Raw genomic sequence first — 22,633 nt, 5'->3', positions numbered from 1 at the left:
AATTTCTAATTACTGCAGATGATATTTGAAAATCATGTCTAGTTTTGTACAGTTTGCCATCAGCTTGTGGCTTGTTACTGTCCGAGAAGAGCCTCCATTCTGTCTTTAATGGACTATTAGACAATGACATAATCACTATAATCCCAACTGTTTCCTCCATGTAGCTATAAAACAACCCGCTTCTCCAAGCCTTCCATAAATCTTTTTCCTCCTTCAGCATCGCTGTGCACAACCTGTTGCACTCATTTCCATCTCGGCCATCGCTCTGGAATCAGACATACAAAAAAATGTGTTTATATTGTTTGCTGAGCGCATGGTCCGCACATTCTTTATTATTCATGTCTGTAAGTTTTATAGTTTCAGTCTCAGCATTTGTGGTCTCAGAGTTTTGGTTAAGGATTTCGTTCAGATCTCTCAGCAAAGGGAAACAATCGATAGCAGGTGGAGGAGGATGAGGGAAACAAGCTGGCGGCCTGCGGGGTGGTGATGGAGCGCTGCCCGTCCCGACAACTGGTCATCACACTCTCCGGGACCCTGGCAGCGAGCTCTCTCGCACAGGACGCCTGTGAAGCCGGGGGCACAGTAGCACCGCTGATGGTGGTGGCACGTGCCGCCGTTCTGACAGCGCAGCATCGCATTGTCACACACGCGAGCTGTGGAGACAAAGCGGAAAGGGCAGGGAGGAGACAGGAAGGCGTGATTAATGGATCACTCAGTGATAGGGATGGCAGAGAACATCAACAGGCAGGTTCACAGGGCACAAGCTGCCTCTTCCTGTCCTGTCTGCATCTCCTTGTGTCCTTACTGCACAGACGACACATTACAAAGGGCAGAGCCAAGGACATTAAACAGTTGTTAAAAAAACAAAAAACAAGAAGAGGACAGATATAAAATAAATAGAAGAACACAGCCTACTGTACGTGCAAAAACTGCCACTTAACTATTTAAGATGGAAAAAACAAACAAAAACATTTTAAACAACATTCTTGAAGCACCACAGAAACTTTACAACAAATCTTGGCCACACAAAAGAACATACAAAGCATGGCAATGATGAGGTGAAATAAATGATTGCTGAATCAAAGGGTGCCAGGGTATTGTTAAACGGCCCCTGTATGCCGAGGACAGGAGAACAGACAGGGGGGAAGGCATGGGACAAACACCTGGTGCCATTAAACCACTGCAATCTTTGATATGCAAATAAGCATTAGCAGGTAATTTACCATTTGCTTTTATTTTTCTGTTTGTGGTCAACATTATATCAAACAATACACGACCTTCTGAGAGAGAGTGCAATCTCCAGGACTGAACTGTTTTAGTGGCCATAAAATAAATCTTTGTTTTGATTGATGCCGATAAGAAATACATAAGCTAACATTCACATTTCCAGACAAAAACTCACGACTCAATTATCCCAGGAAGCCTCTCTACTGGCAGAGGTGAAATCCGGGAAGAGGTAATATTTGCACAGAGATTTTAGAGTAATTGGATATCTCTTCCTGCATAAATAGTAATCACATCTTTGGTTTTCAGTAATGTGGCTCATGCATCAGAATAAACTGAACAAATAATCATTTCTCATGCCAAAACTGATTAAGAAAGCATTGGTATTGCATCTAACTTAATAAAATTTCCTCCTATTTCATTGCAGTTGTGTGCTTAAATGGAAACCTCACCTGTGGATACAGGGTTCTGTCTTTAGTGTAGCATTTAGTTATTTTAGACTTTGCCCTGACTGTTTCTATATTTGACAGTCTTGAGAGATTTGTGATTTTTTTTTGTTGAGCTATATCTTTGTAGGAGTTTCAAGAATGAAGGTATCATAAAGGCAAAAACAGCAGCTCTTCCAGTCAAACCTTTAACTTAAAACACAGATCAACTGTAATATGTGAACAACTTCCTCTTTGTCACTCCTAAACAGCAGTGAAAAAAAATCATGCCAAGATAGAACAGTAAAACTTGATCAAGTTTAAAATGAAAAAAAACATGTGCAACAAAATTCATGCGTGCACTTCCCAAATAAACAATTTACTTTATGTCATTTATTGGGTTTTTGATGAATTTTAATTTGAATAAGGACTGGAGATGTATATACATACAATATTTTTGAGTTTATAACTCTATATCACTCTCTGTGTGGGGGCAACCTGCTCCTCTCATTCTATTAAAAGATGATGTCCTGCCTGACACAATCAGGATCTACCTGTCCATTTCTGATGCACTTATGAGGCAGATGTAGCAGGACAGCACAGTTAAATATTTAAATGAGATTTTGAAATATTTACTTTAGGTCTGTTGATGCTAACTCATTAAACTTTTGTCATGGATTTCTTTAAAAAACTTGGTTGCAAAAACATTTTCATTGCAGTTATTGACGTAACAGAGGAAGACTTAACATTAAGGACACTTCTAAATTGTAGATCCCATGACAATACAACATCTATAATTCAGCAATGAATTATGAATATTGTATGTATACATGTACCTTTTTTAAAATGTAAAACATATCACCTAAAATATCTTTTGTTTAATTGTTCTTATGATTTTAGTGTTGTTAGTGAACATGCAAACTCCACACAGAAAGGTCACTGTGCAAACCCCACCAGCTGGGGATCGAATCAGCAACCTTCTTGCTGTGAGGCCACAGTTATTTGCAGCCAAATAATGTCAGTTTTTAAAAAAAAAAAAAAGATTTGATTACTGTAAAACATTAAGCAACAACTGCTGTTAGTCAGAAATAACAACAAAAAGTGAAATTTCACTCTGAGGGTACAATCTGGAAAATGTACAAGTAACTATAAATAAGTCAAACTCCCCCGCATCCCTCTAATTCTTAATGAAAAACAACCAAATTCATCTGAGTAAAGCTTAACCTGAACTTTGCTTTGATGGGTAATGAAATTAACATTTACCAGTCAAAACCTGTCCTCATCTATAAAAACTGAATCACAATGATCTGAGCCAAAGCTCAGTGGGTTAAAACAATAATGGTCCTTTTGGCTTTCCGCTGCAGTCAGTGATGTCTAATCACTTTTTTAAAATTTTTTTTATTTTTCATTTTACCAACTAATGGAAAAGGCTTGTTCTGTGTGTTTTGAAAAGCGGGGACTGAGTCTCAGTTGTCTAATCAACACATTAACATTGTTGACTGTGACCAGAGGATGTTTTGTTTCCTCATGCAGACCCTTAGGAGGATAGTCTCTTTAAAAGCATTGGTGAGCTTAATTTAGTTTTCTTATGAGGAGGTTTAAATTTGCAGCGTCTTTGGTGGTACGTGCTTTTATAAGCTTCAGACAGTAACATTAAATAAAAGAAGTTGTCGTTGGAAATCTTTGAGTATCATCTATTTAAATGTATGTAAGAGTAAAATTTATATAACACAACCATATGGTAGATATGTATTGCTTTCAACTTTATGCTTTAAGGTCGGCCTTGTGGATTGTTGCTTTTATTTACACTTTGCAGTCATAAATGTTATTGAAATTACAATTTAAGTTGTGTTCAGAAAATTCCTTTACAATTCAATCAATCAATTAATATTACCCACATACACAACATAGTTCTAACATGAATACTCTTTAGATTGATTGAACTGTGTTTTAAACAGGCTGCCAGAAAAAGAGACCAATAACTTCAGGGATGAATTATTCCTGAATAATGCTCACAAGGCATCGAGGAGTGGATGCACCACAATGTTGAAACATTAGCACCAGTTAGTGCTAGTTAGTTAGCATGCTCTGTTAGCGCCTGGCCTCAGGATATATTGCATAATAGCCTATTTCTACCAGTGTAGTGTACATTATCTATACTCTACAATGCCTTTGGTGTGCCCTTTGACAAAACTGTAGTGCAGTGTAAGTTTAAATGTAAAATTAGTTGAAATTATGCCCATATTTTGAACACAGCAAAATATCCCAGTCCATTGACCTTGATGTGTATTAATACTCTATATAATCGTATATGACTTATTCATATACTTCACTTTACAAATTTGCTTTGTGTGACATCATTCATTCTTGGATTTTTACTGGTACAGAATAAGGACACCACAGTTCCAGTCCTGGCTTAACACCAAGCAGCGTCTCCACAGACATATGTGTGCCTCACACCTCTGTCAGATGTTTGACATTTTAACAGTATAACTGTTGTGACAGATCCGTCCTCAGGCCTTAGTGTTGCATGAAGCAACAAGGAGAAAATTTTCCACAGCTATGGCATCGAAGTGACAGGGAGGACACGCAGCTGATGCAACTGGAGCAAGTTTTTTAAATGTCATTTGTCTCGAAATGTACCTTGCTCAGTGCCTCAAATAAGTTCATACTACCAATAAGGACACTGTTAACCTAATCCTATACTTAATTCTTGCACATAGTCATCCTTCCTCTGTGGCCTTTGAAAATTATTTTTTACACTGTAAAGGTCCATCTCATGCAACTCTTGATGCCCTCTTATATTCATGCTGAAGTGTCTGAGATACAAAAACAATCAGAACATGAAAGGAAGTTAAAAGTAATCGATCAATTTTCTGAATTTATGTCACTTTCTTTTGTTGAAAGAGTTTTAAAGAGTACAGCTGGGGAATGTTGTGTATCCAACATTTTGTATTAAAAACCACCTTGAGTTCCCTTCTTAAAGTCTGAAATAAATTATTAATGACCTTACAAACACAGTAGCATATTCTTTACATACTATATTCAAAAACTAAAATTAAATCATATTCACAGTTAATACATTTAAATATTTTGAAAAGCCTTTAGAATTATAGATTTGCCAGCGCAATTAATTATAACTGGAGACAGTTCTCAGATACAGGATCTGCTAATTATATGCTTGCAGCTAGAATAGTGTCGCTTCAATTACATTGGATCAATATCTTTTGCCGTGATGTCAGTGTAAGCTGAAACTTGCGTTCAGTCTTGCCTCCTCTTATCATATTACATGCAGGCTCCATCATTATTTAATGGTTCAAGACTCCAAAGTTCAATATAAACTGTCAGTTTTATAATACAGCACTTGACAGTGGTGGAGATATAATAGCGCATCTGCAAACAGAAATAGCCGGCTTTGACTTTTTCTCCACTATTACATTAGTTAATGCTGGGCAAGATAAAACAGCATAAAAGTTGCATTACAAATGTTTACTTAAAGTAATTTATGTGCTAAAGGGTAGTTTTTTTTTAAATACATTTATTCACCTAAAAATTAAGCTAAAATGCAGCAGCAGTGCATAAAATGGGAACATATGAAAATAAGTAAACCCAATTCTCTAAAATCTTTTAAACCATCTTTAGCAGCAGTATTTTGAAGTTATCATTTCTCCATGTCATCATCTTCTTGAACAGTGTTATGTCTAGTAATTATCCATAGCCAACATTTGTTTATGCAGAACTTTCTTAAGAGGGAGTGCTTTAAATCATTGTCCTTTTGCATTACGCATGTAATGCGGCTAAGCTTTAGTGTGATGAGTGTGCGGCAACCTTTGGCGGTTAAAAGTGAACCCTATGCGGAAGTACATAAAACTGCATCCCCGCCTCTCATCCACTAGGGGCTGGCTGCAAAACAGAGCAAATTCCCAAAGACTTCCATGTTAAAAAGGCCAAATTCACAGCAGAAATAAACATGTTTACAGCCTGGTTCAAAAATCCATTTTTTGTTTAATAGGTCAGGTAACAGTTTCATGGGGGGGGGGTACAGTTTTCTTCTAACTCCCCCGTTAAAAGTAATATAATCTTGAAATTCGGCACATTTAGGGGCGTGTCCTTTTGATTGACAGGTATGCAATCTTCCGTTTCAAGTATGAAGAACGTAGAACAACCGTGGTTTTTGGCTGGGTAACAACCTGACTTAGCTTTAGCCCGCTTACCCCCATTAGCTGGTTAGCTCCTGTTATTTCCGGGTTTGCTCAGTAAGCTCTTAGCTGCAGGCAGCTCAGAGTTTGTGCAATGTCAATCATCCACCATGATGCTCACAGCCCCCCTCCCAGCTCCACCTCTTTGCCCATATTTGTATTTTCTGGGCGAGACGACACGCATGCCCCTACCAAGATGGTGATGGTAGGAACTGCCCACCGAGCTTCAATTCAGCTCTTCAGAAACATATGGGTGACATCACAGAGGCTTCGTCCATCTTTTTATATGTGGTCTCACCTGTCGAAAAGGCATCATTCCATAATTTTTGTTCTTTTTTTTCAGGTGCAACTTTAAAAGCCAACACTATGCTGTCATGTTCTCTTAAGAAAAGATTGCAAGCAACGTCTTAAAGAAAGCCATCCTTGTTCATTCATCTACTAATTGTACTTTTAACATTTAAAGAAGCACTTTGGCAGACTATCTCCGTGTGGAGCCACCTTACAGTTAATTCACATCCATCTTGCATGTTGCCTGTACTCTGAGCTTTCCCCTGCCAGTAAAGGCCAGTATAATGTCGACCTTTGTTATATCTGTTGCGGTGTCCCTCTCTCTATTTCATTTTCTCGACTTCAACCAATAATGTCCTCTTGCATGTTTTAAATGAATCAGCCACAGTAGACATTTAAAAACAGCCAGTGTGTTGGTATCCAGTTGCTTGCGTGTGACACGTATAAATTAAAACAACTGTAAAGTGATGCAGAAAATGACATGCAGCAAAAAGCCCCAGGTTGAGATTTTAACGTGGGCTGGCTACAAAAAGCAGTGTTGCCCTCTGTGCATGGTGTGGCTGCGCATTATCTCCTTTTGGTTTATATTGATTGCTTTGCAACCATGAAACTGCTCTTTGCAAAGAAAGCCACGACAAAAGAAGAATAAGCACGCCTCAGAATAATTCCTCAATCATTCTTTAACAATGCTACAATTTAGGAAATTATTTTGAACTATTATTTAAAAGACCTGAATTACATAATTTAAGAGCAATTCAAGTTAATTTTATTAGGGAATAACTGGGTCATAGGATCAAAACCGAAGGTGTGGATTCACATGAGTGAATTATGGTAATAAATCAAATGAAGACTTTAATACAACTACTTTGCACATGAAATGTTAGCTTTCCATTGAAATGATTTTCTTTTGACAACAACAGCTATATGCAAACACCTGTCTGAAAAGCTGCATATTAACTTGATGTGTTGGTTTATTATTATTGGAGATAAAAGCACAAATGCCGAATTAGTTTTCTTGCAGTGCAGAGTCATAAATGTCCTTTTTTTTTCTCCTATTCATTGAAAACAATGCATCATTTTCATCATCGCTCAGACTGTGAGTCCACAACAGCGAGAAAAACCAAACAAGAACAACAACAACAAAAACCTCCCTTGATTGTAAAAAATCCTCAGTCTTCCTTTAATTTTTTTCTCTCCTGGTTGTGAGAGCAGTGGTGCAGACGCGACTTAACACTCACTACACAGGATATCTGGGCCTGAGGATTAGCTGGAGATAGCTGGAGATCAATCTACATAAACCCCCCTGGAGCCTCTTCTCTCCTTCCCTCTCCTTCTCTGCTTTCCCTGTTTTTTTTTTACCTTGTGAAGAAGGCTGAAAGGGTGCGCCCCCAGAGAGCATTCTGGGTAATTAAAAAGAGGGCACGATCAAAGAGGTTAGGAGGCTGTGGACTCGGTGATCATGAGGCATGTGGTCTGTTCCCTGCAGTTTTCTCACAACAAAAGGTCTACCTTGTAAGGAGCAGCATGTGTTTGTGTGCAGGCAGGATGAAAGTTAGCTCTGGCAAAACAACCAACCGAATTTTACATTTTCCAAATGACACCCCTTTTTTTTTTTTTTTTTTTTTTTTTGCAAATAGCCAATCAGTCCTTTGTTTTGCTTTTCTTTCTATGTATTTGTAAAGTCATGCTGAAGTTACAAAGCCTATAAGCCTACCTTGGTTACGATTTGCAACACCAAGAGATGAAGCATTTGCTCGATCTGTGTAAAAACGGGAAAAGTTATGTATCACATTGGGTTGTCATAGAATTTACGTTATGTTGTTAAAGCACAGGAACAGCATGCATAGACTAGTTTCTCACAAATGTTCGTCTAGCTTCATTAAACTCTTACTTTGAGTTATCGGGGAACTTGTGCCATTCATTTGGGACAGTAAATAGGTTAATATACAAAACGGATAGTGTACATGCAGCCTAAATGAATTTTTCACAAGACAAAAGGCAGAAATGTGTATGCACGGTAGTTGTTGTTGTTATTCAGTGTGTGGAGTCACCTTCAGGCATCAACATGCGTAGGGATGCACGGCTGGAACTAGACCTTCATAAAGAATGTTTCTTTTTTTTTTCCTCTTTTGCTTCAGGCACATATCTATGTGTGTGCTTAGAGCAAATATGCTCGTGTGTAAAGGGGAAATCTTTCTCTGTTGTGCTAATGCATGGGCCAAACATGCAGGGCTCCTACAGTGTTGTATAAACTAGAAAAAAGGAGAAAATGATGCCAGTGTTTTTTACACATTTTAGCACAGTTGCTGCAGTTTATGGTTACTATGTATATCAGATCAGAATATATCGCAGAGTTTTGATAATTTCTTATAGCAATGGCACACCTGAAATTCTGACTCTCATTTGCATATCGATTTATTTCTGTGCAGTGGGAATTAAGCCTAAACAGGTAACTACACTGATAAACTGCTTTTTAAACATATCCAACATCATTGCCTAATTTAAGTTGACCTTGACAAAGTGAATGGAAAACAAGTGAACGTTGTTTTTCATTTATTCTACAGAGGGTTAAGAAAGCATGAAGCGGGCATGACATGCAAAACTGTTAGTAGCAATGCAACGTTTACATGATTAATAGTAAACTGGTAAAAACATGAATCGTCCGTTATCACTAAATATTGTCTCTGAAATGAAAAAAACTTTGTGCATCCATCAGAAAGTTTTCTTTCTTTTAAGAGTTTTGTAGAATTATTGCACAAAGTACTTTTTAAATTAATCTCTGGCAAGCACTGAAGTAAAGTATCCATCACTTCATGCATTGGTGCTTTACCCTTTGTTAAAGTTAGATATATAAATGAGTGTTTTTTTTCTTTCAGCAGAAAGCATGCAGATCAGTGGTAATGGTAGCAGACAGCAAACTCACACCAACGTCATCAGTCAAACAAGAATTAGTTATGAATGAGGGAGGAAAATGTTAGTCAGCATGCCAAATGAAAAGCTTGATTAACTTACTCACTCCTCCGTGATTACTGGGAATGCCTGTGGAAAAAGCAAAAAAAAAAAAAAAAAAAAGAATTCACTTATTTCATTTTGCTTTTGTAACCTGAGTCATAAAATTACACATCTGGATTTTGATAGAATTGTTTGCCCTGAGAAAAATGGCCACCAAGACTGCACTCATCAACTTGTTGTCTGTTGTGTCCACTGATTAAAAGCATTATGGCTTTGCAGAAAGCCCGACCACTACATAGTCCAATACCCGCCTTCTGCTGATGATAATAACAGGTCTGCCACGGACGAAATGTCAACAGAATTCACAAGCTTAATATGAAAAACAAATCTTTCATCTGGATGCTTTTCCCATGAAATAAGAGTTGTTTTCTTTATCTGGAACTGTCTCTTTTCTGTATTTATCCAGTTTCTTTGTGACGATGAATGCCACGAAGAAAGCCCATTGTCAGATCAGTGACATTGCAAGCATGCAGAAAGGTTAAATAAAATCAAAGTAACTAAAGAATAACCATGACCACATTTGTTCATGATTTGAAAAAAACCCCGACTCATTGTGCTTCAACACAAGAGGCTTTGCGTGGCTTAGATTAATTGAGAACAGACTGAAAGAAGAAATAAATAACAGTAAAGCATTCATCTATAAGAATTGACTGAGACGTGCCTGTGAGCTGGAGCTGACTTTGGCAACCCTGCAACTTCTGTTTTTAAAGCCTGGCTGTGGATTTACCGTGGTGCGATTGCCATCAACAAGCGGTTTCTACCTAATAACCAGCGCAAGCTCTGATCCTTTTCACCAGCTTTATCCACATTGTCTTCTGTGATTTGTTTGGGGTTTTCATGTTGTTTGCATCTCATTCATCATTTCATTACCCGTTAGGAGCTGTCACAACAACTGCTGGCAGCAACACAGCACTTCAGAAGCCAGAAAAGCACAGATTTTTAGCTCCAATTTGCAAACCCCAGTTACCAGTAGTTGTTCTGTGTGAGGAATGGAGGGCAAACAATGTTGCCCTTTGGAGGCAGAACACATTCTACAGTCTGATCAAACTCATAGCACCAACGCTTTTTAACCTGTGAACCTGCTTTGAAACACAAGATGAGTTGATGCTCCCTGTAAAGTGGACTGTCAACATAATTCTCCGAGTTATTCTTCTTCTTTTCAGCAGCAAGCTTCAGATTTCTCCTCATTTTCTTTGGGAAAACCTTCAATTTGAATGTTTCAGACTCCCTATTTTAAAGCCTCACCTCTTAGCAACCCAGGGTTTTATTTAGGCTCTAATTCATTTAATGACAGGTCACATGTGTTCATATATATCTGCACGAATAAGGATCAGAATATCTAATAGACCCTGCCCCGGTTCCTACGTGTGAGATAAATTACTTTCATGATAAAAGAGGAAGACTCAGTGAAAAATTGAACCTATTAAAATATAATTACACTTTGCATGTTCAACATATTTGTCTTAATACAAGGGGTGCATGTTTAATATCCTTACAGGAAAAATGAGCTTCATGTAATAGATAAATGCATGTTGTGGGACCGGCATTTTACTCATGAGATAAACAAGAATAATTCAAGACAAAAGTGTGCTCATTCAACACCTGGGGGACCAATATTCTTGCGTCACTTCCATGTACAATATTATTGCAATTTATGCCACTGCCAAACAAGCACTAAAATTGCTTTTGATATGGCTAGACCCTGGTTTCATCAGTTCAGTGCAGATGCGGCCAAGTGTTGGATTTTTTAATAACACCCTGTCAATCTGACAGTGAGCACCACATTGCAGGGAGCCTCATAACGCAGAAGAGGTGCAGGGGTAAATCCAGCAATATCTCCTTAGAGTTCACAAACGCTCTTACAAGCAGACTCCCACACACAATCAAATGTGTTGCATGCACATGCTTGAGTACACACATTCTTGAGCACACACAAAGCTCTGTGCACCAAGGTGAAGACTCATAAAACTAATATACAAGTGACTGGGTAATTCTTTAATTCATCAACAACAAATGAAGTAGGAGAGCAGATAAAAAGTGTTCCTCCCAATTTTGTTAAGAGTATGTTAACTATAGCGTCACATCTCTGTATAAAGCTAATCAGCACCATGTCTGCAGAGACAAATTTAACAATCAAACTAGGCATCTAAAAACCCTGCTGTCAATCCCTGCAGACTGCTGACATGAGATTTGCAGAATGCATGGCTGAAGAAGTGCAAATCAGGGACCAGAGGGCTAGATCTTCCACCATCTGGCCATGCCTGGCCATCTACCACCGCAACCCTGAGTGGCTGCATGAGATTTATTGAGGCAATGAGCCTCCCTGCCCCAGGCATGGGATTTGATAAATGTGACTCAACTGCTGTCCAAGATTATAATGGGGATAATGCAAAAGAGCACATTCTGCCTCGGAGATACCGAGTTAACAGTTCTCACGGAGTTGAGATAGCAATACCAGATTCAATGTTATTCAGTGTTATCTTGTTGGGGAAGCACTAATCACACTCATTTAAAAGTGATTAAGTGAGCACAGTTACTAGTGGTACAAAATCTAGGAACAGCAAAAGCATATCTTTGTTATGAGTCCCAATATAAAAATAATTAATATATTATTAAAAAAAAAAAAACAGAACAAAGAACATTCATACAACTGTAGATTACCGAGGGTAATCTCACTGTAATTCTAACTGCACTATCCGAACAGCTCAGCCACAAAATATGTTAAGAAGAAATTGAACTCTGCATTGGGATATTCTGGTTAAAGAAAACATAATCCCATACATTCTGTGGCAAATTCATCAGAAATCACCTCATGGTCTACAAACTGTATACAAATGAAAAAGCACTTGTTCAAACTGGCTGCAAACTTAGATCTAGATCAAGCGGCGACCTTCGGCGGTTAAAAGTAAAGTCTATGCGGAAGTGCATAAAACTGCAGTTCCCCCTTCATCCACTAGGGGCTGCAAAACAGAGCAAATCCCCATAGACTCCCATGTTAAAAAGGCCAACTTCACAGCAGAATTAAACATGTTTACAGCCTGGTTCAAAAATCCATTTTTCGGTTAATAGGTCAGGTTTACCTTCATGACTGTGTGGGGGAGTGAATTTTTTTTTCTAACTCGCCTGTTTAAAAGTAATTTAATGTCGAAGTTCGGCATATTTAGGAGCGTGTCCTTTTGACTAACAGGTACCAATCTCCTGCTTTAAGTCAGAATAACATAGAACAACCGCGGATTTTAGACGGCTAACAACGTGACTTAGCTTTAGCCCGCTTAGCTCTGTTAGCTGGTTATCTCAGTTAGTTTTTAGCTACAGAAAGCTCGGAGCTGCTTGGTGTCAATCATCCACCATGACGCTCAGCTCCACCTCTTTGTCCATATATGTATTTTCATGCACGCCCCTGCCAAAATGGCGATTGTTGGAACCGCCCACCGAGCTACAGCTCTTCAGAAACCTATGGGTGACATCACGGAGGCTCTGTCCATCACTTTATATACAGTCTATGATCTAGATGCGATGCGTTATTTTATGTCGAAACATTTTCAAAAAGTGTTACTCCTTGTGAAAAATGGTAACATTTTGCTTAATCAATTGCACAGTTGCAACAATTTAATGGTTCACGTGTCTTAGAAATCACCAAGTTTGACAAAAAAGGCAATATTTAACATCATCAAATGAGAACGGATTGGGACACAACATATTAGAGGAATATGGTCAGTTCAAAAGACTGAAAGCAATATCCTAATTAAATAATCTTTGTTGGTAAGAGAAAGTGAAATCAACTATAATCACAGCATTCAAATCTGCGGTGAGGTATTAACATCAATGTAAGGTATCATTTCTGTGCAACACAATCACAGAAGCACAACAATGGAGGGGGGAACCAGCGCTCAAACTGGTTTGTTTGACAGAGAAGTTTAGCAGTCAGCAATGAAAATAAATGGAAATTGCTTAACAATAAAAATCACAGGAAAAGCAGATTGTGAGCAGAAAAAGACGAAAAAACTAACATGTCTGAACATACAAAACTCTGATCCCATACGACTTATCTATTTAAATTACACAGACATAATACAAATACACATCTAAAGATTTGCCTGCACGCAGCTTTTCTTTCATAAAAAAATCACTTGGTGAGTTTCTCAACAATGCGTATCAGGCCATGTAATTACTCACTTAGAAATATGACAGCTAGCTTAGCCTGAAACTGCAGCTGGAACTGATTACATTGTAAACTTGGACTGCACTGTTCATATGAATAAATCTGTCATCTTACACTGTTTAGGATTCTGTTACACTTTTAGTGACAATAAATGTATCTTTCATGAAATACGCTAAAATTTCGTGATGTCTCAACACCAGTCCTAATGACAAATGGTTTCAGGTGTCTTGCAGAGTGTGTGCACATTTTGACATATCGAGCCCAGTGGAGCTAACGTTAGCAATAAGCTGCTGATATCTGTCAGCAACATGAACTAGGGCTGGGCGATATGACCTTTTAGTAATATCCTGATATTTTTATGCCATGTCACAATATACGATATATATCTCGATATTTACCTCAGCCTTGAATGAATGCTTTGGTTCTTACAATCACATCAGTAAGATGATTTTGTGCCTCCATTAAAACATAATTGTTCATACTGCATTAAGATATGCTGATTTTAAACATTTATGCCAAAAGGATAAAATTGTAACGAAGCAAACTGATCAAAACCGTATTTATTGAACAGTTAAAGCAGTGGCACTAGCATGTCATTTTAAAACAAAATAAAGTGACTTTACATGATGTAATAAATGTAACGTATGAAAATAGGGGCTCTAGGGGGGGACTTTTCAAATGATGAACTATTATAAGGCTTTGCTTTATGGATACGTTTTTGAGTTGTCGTGTATTTTTTTAATCGCAGAGTTTAGCGTAGAAATCAGTCTTATAATACAGGCAGAATGTCCTCGTATCGTCTCCAATAAACGGCTTCAGACAGTTTTTAATTCAGGGTTTGATTCCCACTCCTTTCTGTACTTTCTAGAGACATGACGAGCTAGATAAATATGCTTGTGTCACACACACAGTGGATGAGGTGAGTAAGTGACAGAGGCTGTGAATGTAATCAAATATAATTAATTATTTTTGCGTGACGTGAAAACTTTACATCCCACTCTGTAATCCGGAGCGGGATCAGTGGCGGATTTGGCTGTTCATTGTGACTGTAGGTGGAGTCGTGCAGGAGTCCTCTCTGCTCCTCTGACTGGCTGCAGCTGCAGCCGGAGCGACTGAGCGCTTTAGGACGGGGAGAGACTCTCGTTCTGACAATAACTTTACAATATGTACTTTCAAGTCAGTCGCCAAAACACAGGAAAGTCTCCAATAACTCCAGTAAAAGTTGCTAGATTTGTCGCTTGTCGCTTTTCACAAAAGAGTTGCCAGATTTAGCGAGTAAGTCGCCAAGTTGGCAACAGTGGCTACACGCTGTCTCTCATGACGTAGCACGTAGCTCACGTTATGTACGTAACGAGGTGCGCTTGCTTTAACTCTCTGTACAAAGCGGTGCAGAGTCAAGGAGGAGGGAGAAAACCCCGCCCACTGCTAAAAACAACTGCGTGACAACAGGATACTCGAATATGATGAATATAGGCATTTTCTATATCGCACAGGGGACTAGCCATGATATCTAGAGTATATTCGATATATCGCCCAGCCCTAACAATGTTCAAGATGAGGAGGAGCCTTATATCCATAGAGCTTCCCTTGGCGGCACAACACAACATGAAGAATATCATCCTGCTTGCTATCACAGACAGCAGGGGAAAAAGCCTGATATTGATATGTTGTTTTAAAAAAAGGTCAGTTGTAGGTGTCAAAGAAATGCTCTGTTTGCCAAAACTGTTGTTTTGGTGAGTCAGAAAAAAACAGCAATCTTGTAATTTGCTCAGGTTAATTTCCTAATCTACCAACTGCAGAATGGTTGAAACGTTTTAGCTGCAGAAACCTAAAGTGTCAAGGGAGAGATTTGAGTGTATTTATATGATAGCTGCATCTCTCTGTGAATTTGATGTTTCTTTAACTATGTTTTCATCAATTTAAATTTTTTTCTCTGCCTATTTCTCTAAGCGCAGATTTAAAAGCATAGCTATTCTTGCCCCATATCTTTGAAGATCTCCTCGCAACATAAACTGTCAAATAATCATACTGAAACTACCAAAGATGTAGTAAGAAATTATTATACTTTGGTCATCTTATCAAAAGAGGTAGCTCGGTACATCTACCATCCCCCAGAAAACAGTCTAAAATTGGCCTCACAACAACATTTAAGGGAGTTGCTATCAAGAGACTAAGAGATAAATTAAAGAGGAGGCTTACAATTCTCTGTGGGTTAAAAAGAAAAGATTAAGACTAAGATGTTTCAGTACTTCCACCATCATCATATATCAGTGTCAGCAATAACAGTACTAAAAATTATGTGTTGCCAGCTGGCGGCATCGCTAGTAAATTTGGCTGCATGACTAGTTTTTATCCCCACAGTGTCAAAAGTACTTCAATACTTACATATATTTGCTGTTCCTTTGGGTATTGGGAGGTAAGAGCCCACACTCCAGGCTCTTCCGTGGTAGTGCCTCTTACAGCGGCTGCAGTCTTGCCCCGTGGTGTTGTGTTCACACTCGCAGCCAAGTCTCCCCTTGTCAAAAACACAGCTGTTGGCATGCAGGTTGCATTTGCACCTGAGACAGAAGGATAGAAACAAAAGACAGAGACATGAATAGGCATCATTCTGCACCCATTGAATCAATACCTTCTAGAGGGAATATACAGAGTCTGCCCTTGCGGCGATGTTTGCTTGTGCCTTTCAAATTTTTTGACAGGACTAAATTGAAATCCTGGTGGGTTATCTGACTTGGATCATGCCTCCTCAAAGCTTCATTATGCTCTCCTTCATTTGTTGCTGCCCCTGTGGAGAGAACAGCAACGCGAATAAGGTCACTTTTGCCTCTCTGAGAGCCAAATGAAAGGCACTCTGTGAAATTCACTAATTGAGCACAAAACAGGGTCTGATAGAGTGCTGATACAATAAACAGAAAGCTGCGAATCCTGGGAATTCTTTGTTTCTTTATATCTTCAAAGTTGGATTGTTTGGAAAGGGAGCTGTCAGAAAGGAAACCCAGTTGGAGGAGCTGGTTTATTAGACCAGACTGTGGTAGGACAGACAGACGCTTCTGACAGGAGAGCAGGTCTGACGGCTTTCTACGCTAAAACACCCCCAGCTTCTTTTGACCACATGGAACATGTGATGTTGCAGTTTCAGTCTGTGTGACTCTAACAACATGAATGAGCAAACTGGAAATGGCATGTTCTTAGAATAAAACGTTTTCCCCAGCGAGACTTGTGCGAAGAGCTCCGTAAGAGGCAGCACAGGCTGCGTTTGTAGTCACATGAGACATTACGGTTTCATATCCTGGTTGTGTTCCAAATATAACTCCACATTTGATTTTATTCCCAGTAGGGTAAAAGGTTACAAATAGTGACCTCCGCTTCTTGAGAGGTCGGTGATGGGGTGGAGTGGGGGGGGGGTGAAACAATAACAGCTGGGAGGGGGCCATTGAGTGGATCCGACACCGTAAACCTCCCCAGAGGCTTCAACAGCTCACGATTTCACATCATTCCTGTGTTTGTTTTTACAAAGTGCTTCCGAGGGAAGATTTCTCCCATTTGAGGCTGATGAGCGAAGGTATCTGTTGCCTACAATCGCAAGTGAACATGAGACAGAGAAATGACAGCAGCAGTCAGAAATACATCCATTCTAATTGACTTCCTGGCCTGACTGTGACATCTCACATTAATGATGAATAAGTGCGGGAATCAAGGGAAACCATATCCTGATCTATATTGCAGCAGCAGAGAAGCAGCGAATACGCTCTACCTGTAATTACACTTTATTTCAACCCTTAGAATTGAGCTTTTATTAGCTGCGGTTACAACACAGAGGAACAATCCTCAGTTGTTTAAAAATAATGCCATACAAATAACTTAAATGATATTAAAATACTTTGTGCTTGCAGAACACCTTTTAATAGATCATTTCGAACAAATGTGTACAAATGTGTACATGGATGGAGACTTCATGGCTAAACTCTATGGATTAACTCAGTTAAACAGCAAAATCTTGTATGTATCAATAATTAACTTCTGAAAATATAACAAAATATAACATGAGAAATACCTCTTAAAGACTTTATTACATGGTAACTGCACGGACATAAGACTGATGGTGAGTTTGTTTACTTTTTGGCGTATGCCTTCTTGACTCTACTTCACTGTATTCTTCACTCTACTTTGTTAGACATTACAATTAAAAACCTGTTGATGGCGTCGCTATTGCAAGGTGGCCTGAAAGCCCTGTCACGTCATTTGTATGCAACATAAATATGACACAAAAATGGAGGACATGGGGGTGATGTTATATTTGCTTTTTCATGACTTTTTGTCAGATTCAAGTTTAAAAGAAGAGAATTTATCAGCCATGAAGCCCAGAATCACAGCTTGATGCTGATCTATGTTGTTGGTGTGTGTGCTGTTATTTATCTTTTTGATGATTATAGAAATTACTATTATCTTTTTTACCGTCTTGTCCAGAATCATAAGATGCAGAATGGCAGTCTGTGTGTGCCATATTTGGGTTTCGACTATCATGACTTATTCAGTGTCGTCGCTCCCTAAACAATCAGTACCTTGTAGTTTGTGTACAGCACCCCTCCCAATTATGCACTGATAAGTACCTGGTACCAGGTGTCATGACCTAATAGAAACCCCTATACATGAATTCAAATGGAGCAGAGTATGTACTAGAGGAGAAGGATCATTGGTGACACTGGACAGAGCACCTTTCCCCCCCTTGGGATATCCTGTTTTAGAAACTACGTGTTAAGAGTAACTTCCCTGTTTAAATAAAATTACAATTTTCTTCCTTGCAGCAGGAAAACGACTGTGTAAGAAGGGCTAAACATCCTCGCAAATGTTGAAGGATAGTGAGGGAATCACTGGTCTGAAGGGAGAGGTGCAGCTAAATAAATGGACTTAAATACTCTCCACATGCTAAATGAGGCAAAAGTATGCAGTAACGGTAAGCCATTTTAAGGCATGAAAGGATTATTCCACCGAAAAAAATATGTCCTTTTAATGAAGAGATTAGCTTTTAAAGGAGTTTGAATCAATGCCTGGAGGAAAACTTCAGGACTCTGACAAAACTTTCGATGCTAAAGACTTAAATTTACAGGGAAAGATGCACAACATGACAAATTGGACAAAATCTTAGTTAGAAGTTATACAAGAAATAAGCCGTACAGCTATTTTAAACCATCCTTGACCATACAGAAATAAGAAAAAAAATCTCTGCTCTAAAAGAAAAGAGAAACATCCATTTTTATGAATATAAAAATGACACGGCAACAAATCTTGAAACGGACCACATCAGTCATAAATCCTGTAATATATATATATAATAAAATAAAAATCTTTTCTCAGGTTAAGTGCTGTCCTTCCATTTTAACAGTCATAATGGATGACACTGAAAATCAGCAAATGTTCACAGCAACTAAACACTAGTGCTCCTTCCCAAAAATTCCCCATAGTCCTTAACTTTTTAATCAATTAAAGTCCATGCTCCATAAAATTAATGACTGGGTGTACCTCCTCTGCCATGCAGAAAGCAGCAGCAGCAGCTCCCTGAAGCCAAGAGCGATGAGATTTGACCTTCCACTTAATTAAAAACCAGCAAAATCTGGATCATCAGGCCCAACTGGCATGGCTATCAGGCTGATAGAGTGGAGCATGTGGACTCGGGGGAGCTGTGAGATGTGATGCTTTTGCCGCCGGCATTGTCATATTGAAATCGTAGAACTTTTCTGTAACTGCTTTTGGTCACAAGGGGGAAGACATTCCCTGTGTGTCCAGCCTTTTGAACCTAAAACATTACAAAGACACATTTCATAAAGTTTTAATGACCTTTTATCTCAAGTAGGGCCCAACAGCAATTGGTATTATCCATTATCCAAACAAGTAACCCTCCCTTCGAGACAGCAAGGATCATCTTGCTTTTCCATCCTTCTCATAAACTGCACTCCTTCGTGCAGAGATGAGAATTGTGCTCGGTATGTATGTTGTCTTTCTGTGCAAGAAAAGACTAGTGGCAGTAACCACAAAAGCTTTCTTAAACGGCCATTTCATCCATTTACTGAACAGTCATCAATAAAGATACAAAGAAGTCATTTCACCATAGATGATAGATAGATGGATAGATCAGCATATGTAACTGACAACGTCCAAACTTGGATTTTATGTTTGCAGTTTTAATACAAACTTGTTAGATTTAACAAGATGGGATGTTGATGCTTCATTCCAAAAATAACAACAACATGACATATTGTGTCTGATTCATGCTGCAATGTGTTACTGGTGTAACTAAACTGTAGCCTCCAAATGTGCACGGTAAAGATGTAACAATGACCAGATGTATTCTTTAAACTGAGGTGAGGTTTGTGTCTAGTTTGTGTTGATATTCCGGAGAAGACAGCAGCATTGCCCTTCGTCTCCTCTGGCTGCTGCCTAACCTTGGCTTCTCCTAGCTGTCTGGCACTGTGTTGACAGGCTCACTGTGTCTAACACAGCTTTTCTGCCTTGTGACAGCTCCTAGCCTCACTGATTCAAGACAAGAGAGGAGTACAGAACAAGTTAAATAGAGAGCCTGAACTGGCATGTCAGGAAAACTTTCCTTTTGGGCTCATCCTATAGCTGAACTTTACAGTAGGCTTTCAAGAGGACCATCAAATAGCTATGTATTCATTAAGGTATTGTGCCATATATACAGTAAACTTTATGTTAGTTTCACAGACATAAAATCTTAAATTTTCACTAAATGCTTTGCTTTATTGCCATCATAGTAATAAGTTTAGTCATTTTGGAAAATATGCTTTAGTTAACTGTGATGAATGGAAACATTTTCCTTTTACTGCAGTGTTTCTTAAAGAAATAGTGAAGGATCATGCCGTAAAAGCCACAATGAGTTGGAACAATAATAGAGGAGCAGAATAAATGGAACTATATCCCACTTTAAGAAATCCTCTGAAAATGTAGTTGAATTGGCACATCTATGTATTTTTTACCAGAAAAGCAACTTAGAACTCCAAATTTCTTCTCAATAAATAAGAAAACATCACACAAAGCAACACCAGAAGTCAGAATTCTGACAATCTAACTTTCACTGCACCTTTACGTAACTACAAAATATAAGGAAAAAATATAGAAGTGTAGAATGATGTAAACTATCCTGCAAAGCAAAAATGAGTTATGAAAAAAATAATAAAGCAAAGAGTACACATGTTACACACTGATAAAGTCTAAATCAGATATTCCTGTGAGAACTGAAGTTTTGTCAATGAAAATAAAACAACAGAACAAAACTAGGAGCAGTTTTGTTTTTCTCTCTTTCAAGTTACAACTGACACCTTGCACGGTGCATTATTTTCCTTTTGGAAATAAACTTCAGTCCTCCACGACCCTGAGTGGGACAAAGAATGAATAGATGTTATTAACCTTTTTTATTTTACACCATGTTGAAGCTGAAAATGACATTTGGATGCTACAGTAATAATTTCTGAACCATTTCAGCTGATTTTAAAATGTTGATGCTGCACTTGGACACTTGCTGTAACAGTGAAGGGAATTATTGTTGGTGGGCTTGGGTCTGGAGGACTCAGCTTGGTGCGAAAACAGAGGGTTCCCCTCAAACCGCTCTCTATAACCAGAGGTGTGTAAAATACAGAGACAACTTTAACAGTTGTGGTCAGTATAATAAAAATTACTAGAATTTTGAACCGGCGACTGAACAATCTAGGAGAAACTCCTGATAAAAAAAAATACTTAAATATTTGTAGTGTGAGTTGGAAAGACTGATACATCAATAAATCATAACATGACAAACCACATCTCCACAGCCACAGCATACAGAAATAATGTGACTTGAACACATCTAATTTTTTTTAATCTAATGGATTAAATATGGCAGCAGACATAAATGTAATGTCTAGTTTTCTATATTAGTTTCATACATAACATAAATACACTTTTTCTGAGCTTAATATCCCTTTAATTTCCACATCTGGTCACCTTGGACAGGTTTGAAAGCACTCATCACATGAAAATTAGCACAAAATAACAGTGAATGGATTTTACTTGCGAAGGTCAGATAGAATTCAAGTCTCAGTCGATTTGAAACGGATCAATTATAATATCTTCCTGGGTCACCAGATTTTTTTTTCTTTCCACATGCAATTAAAAAACCAGTCTAAATCAGGCAAGCAGCGGCCAAATGCAACATTTCTCTTTCATATGTGACCTTTGAAGCTTAATGTATTTCACTACTTCAGTTGAGTTGTCACCTTTATGGATTTCAAATAATTTCTTGTGAACAGCTGCTAACAAATGTGCTACAGCTTGTTTGTTTGTCATGTGGCCCGGTGGTTCAGCTCCGTCTTTGTCTTTGGTTAACTCATGGATTGTTTGTGGCTCTGGGAAGGTATGAGTCTCTAAATTTCTCCACAGCATACGCTGAGGCAGGCAGCAAACCGTTTCCAAATCTTTTATTGCCCAATAAGGTAAATACAGATGTTTAAAATGACAGAATATCCTTGTTTTTAAAAGACTTTATTTTTACTAAAAATGCAGTCTGAAACCTGCAAATCTTTATAAGAACTTCTTTTTTTTATATATATATATTTTTTTTTTTAGAAAACAGCTACACAAAGATGAAAAGTTTTTTTTTTTTTTTTTTCCCCCCTTTAGAGATTCAACCCGCAGCCGTCCCTCTGACTGATAAGACTGAGCATACTAGCCTCCCTCAGCTCTGTATCTCACCTGTTTCCTCACACAAGTCAACCATGGTCAGAGCTTGTAATGCGCTTCCATACTGTATAAATACATATTGAGGTTTCCTGAAACTTTCCCCTTCAAGACACTTGGAGAGGCTCAGATATCCCGACCACTGATTGCTATGAAAGATACAGAGAGATCAAGGCTGTTGGGGAAACTTTGACCTTGGTGAAATTTTTTCGAATATCAGTGTGTTACCTGGAAGAACCAGAGAGACCTGCCAACACCTACAGGGAAAAAGAAGGTTGTTTGATGTCTGACAAGAAATGAAAAAGTAGTGTGAGACATGTTTGCTGAAGGGACACCAAAAAATGCATTCATTTAAACCCAGGACCCTCTACGGCTATTATGATAACTAGAGTTATGGAAACATATTGGATTGAATTATTCCTCAGGGAAATAGAATCTCTGAAAACACTTGAATTGCTGAACGGATATTACAATCTGTTTTGAGAAAATTGCATCTGTAATAGTCATGACTGATAACATTAGAGGTCTGAAAAAAAAAAAAAAAAAACCAAAACTGGCAGCTCAAGCTCCTCTTTTCCATCAGGTTGCTGCCTGTG

At 38.4% G+C, this 22,633-nt stretch overlaps 1 protein-coding gene across 1 annotated transcript in view; it reads right to left on the bottom strand.

Moving 5' to 3' along the window:
- Positions 1–414: 414 nt before the first annotated feature.
- LOC306758433 (netrin-G1-like) overlaps positions 415–22,633 on the bottom strand; it is a gene marked incomplete at both ends in the record, with an annotated part of 64,658 nt that continues 42,439 nt past the window's right edge. Inside the window, 4 exons of the mRNA XM_079243761.1 lie at positions 415–653; positions 7,851–7,895; positions 9,149–9,175; positions 15,696–15,868. Coding sequence (XP_079099887.1) covers positions 415–653; positions 7,851–7,895; positions 9,149–9,175; positions 15,696–15,868 — 484 coding nt within the window. The remainder of the gene's footprint in view (positions 654–7,850; positions 7,896–9,148; positions 9,176–15,695; positions 15,869–22,633) is intronic.

The sequence above is a fragment of the Telmatherina bonti genome (assembly GCF_933228915.1).
Source record: "Telmatherina bonti genome assembly, chromosome: 7".
NCBI lineage: Eukaryota > Metazoa > Chordata > Actinopteri > Atheriniformes > Telmatherinidae > Telmatherina > Telmatherina bonti.
Note: the sequence above shows the minus strand (reverse complement) of the source record. Positions and strands in the feature narration are given on the sequence as shown.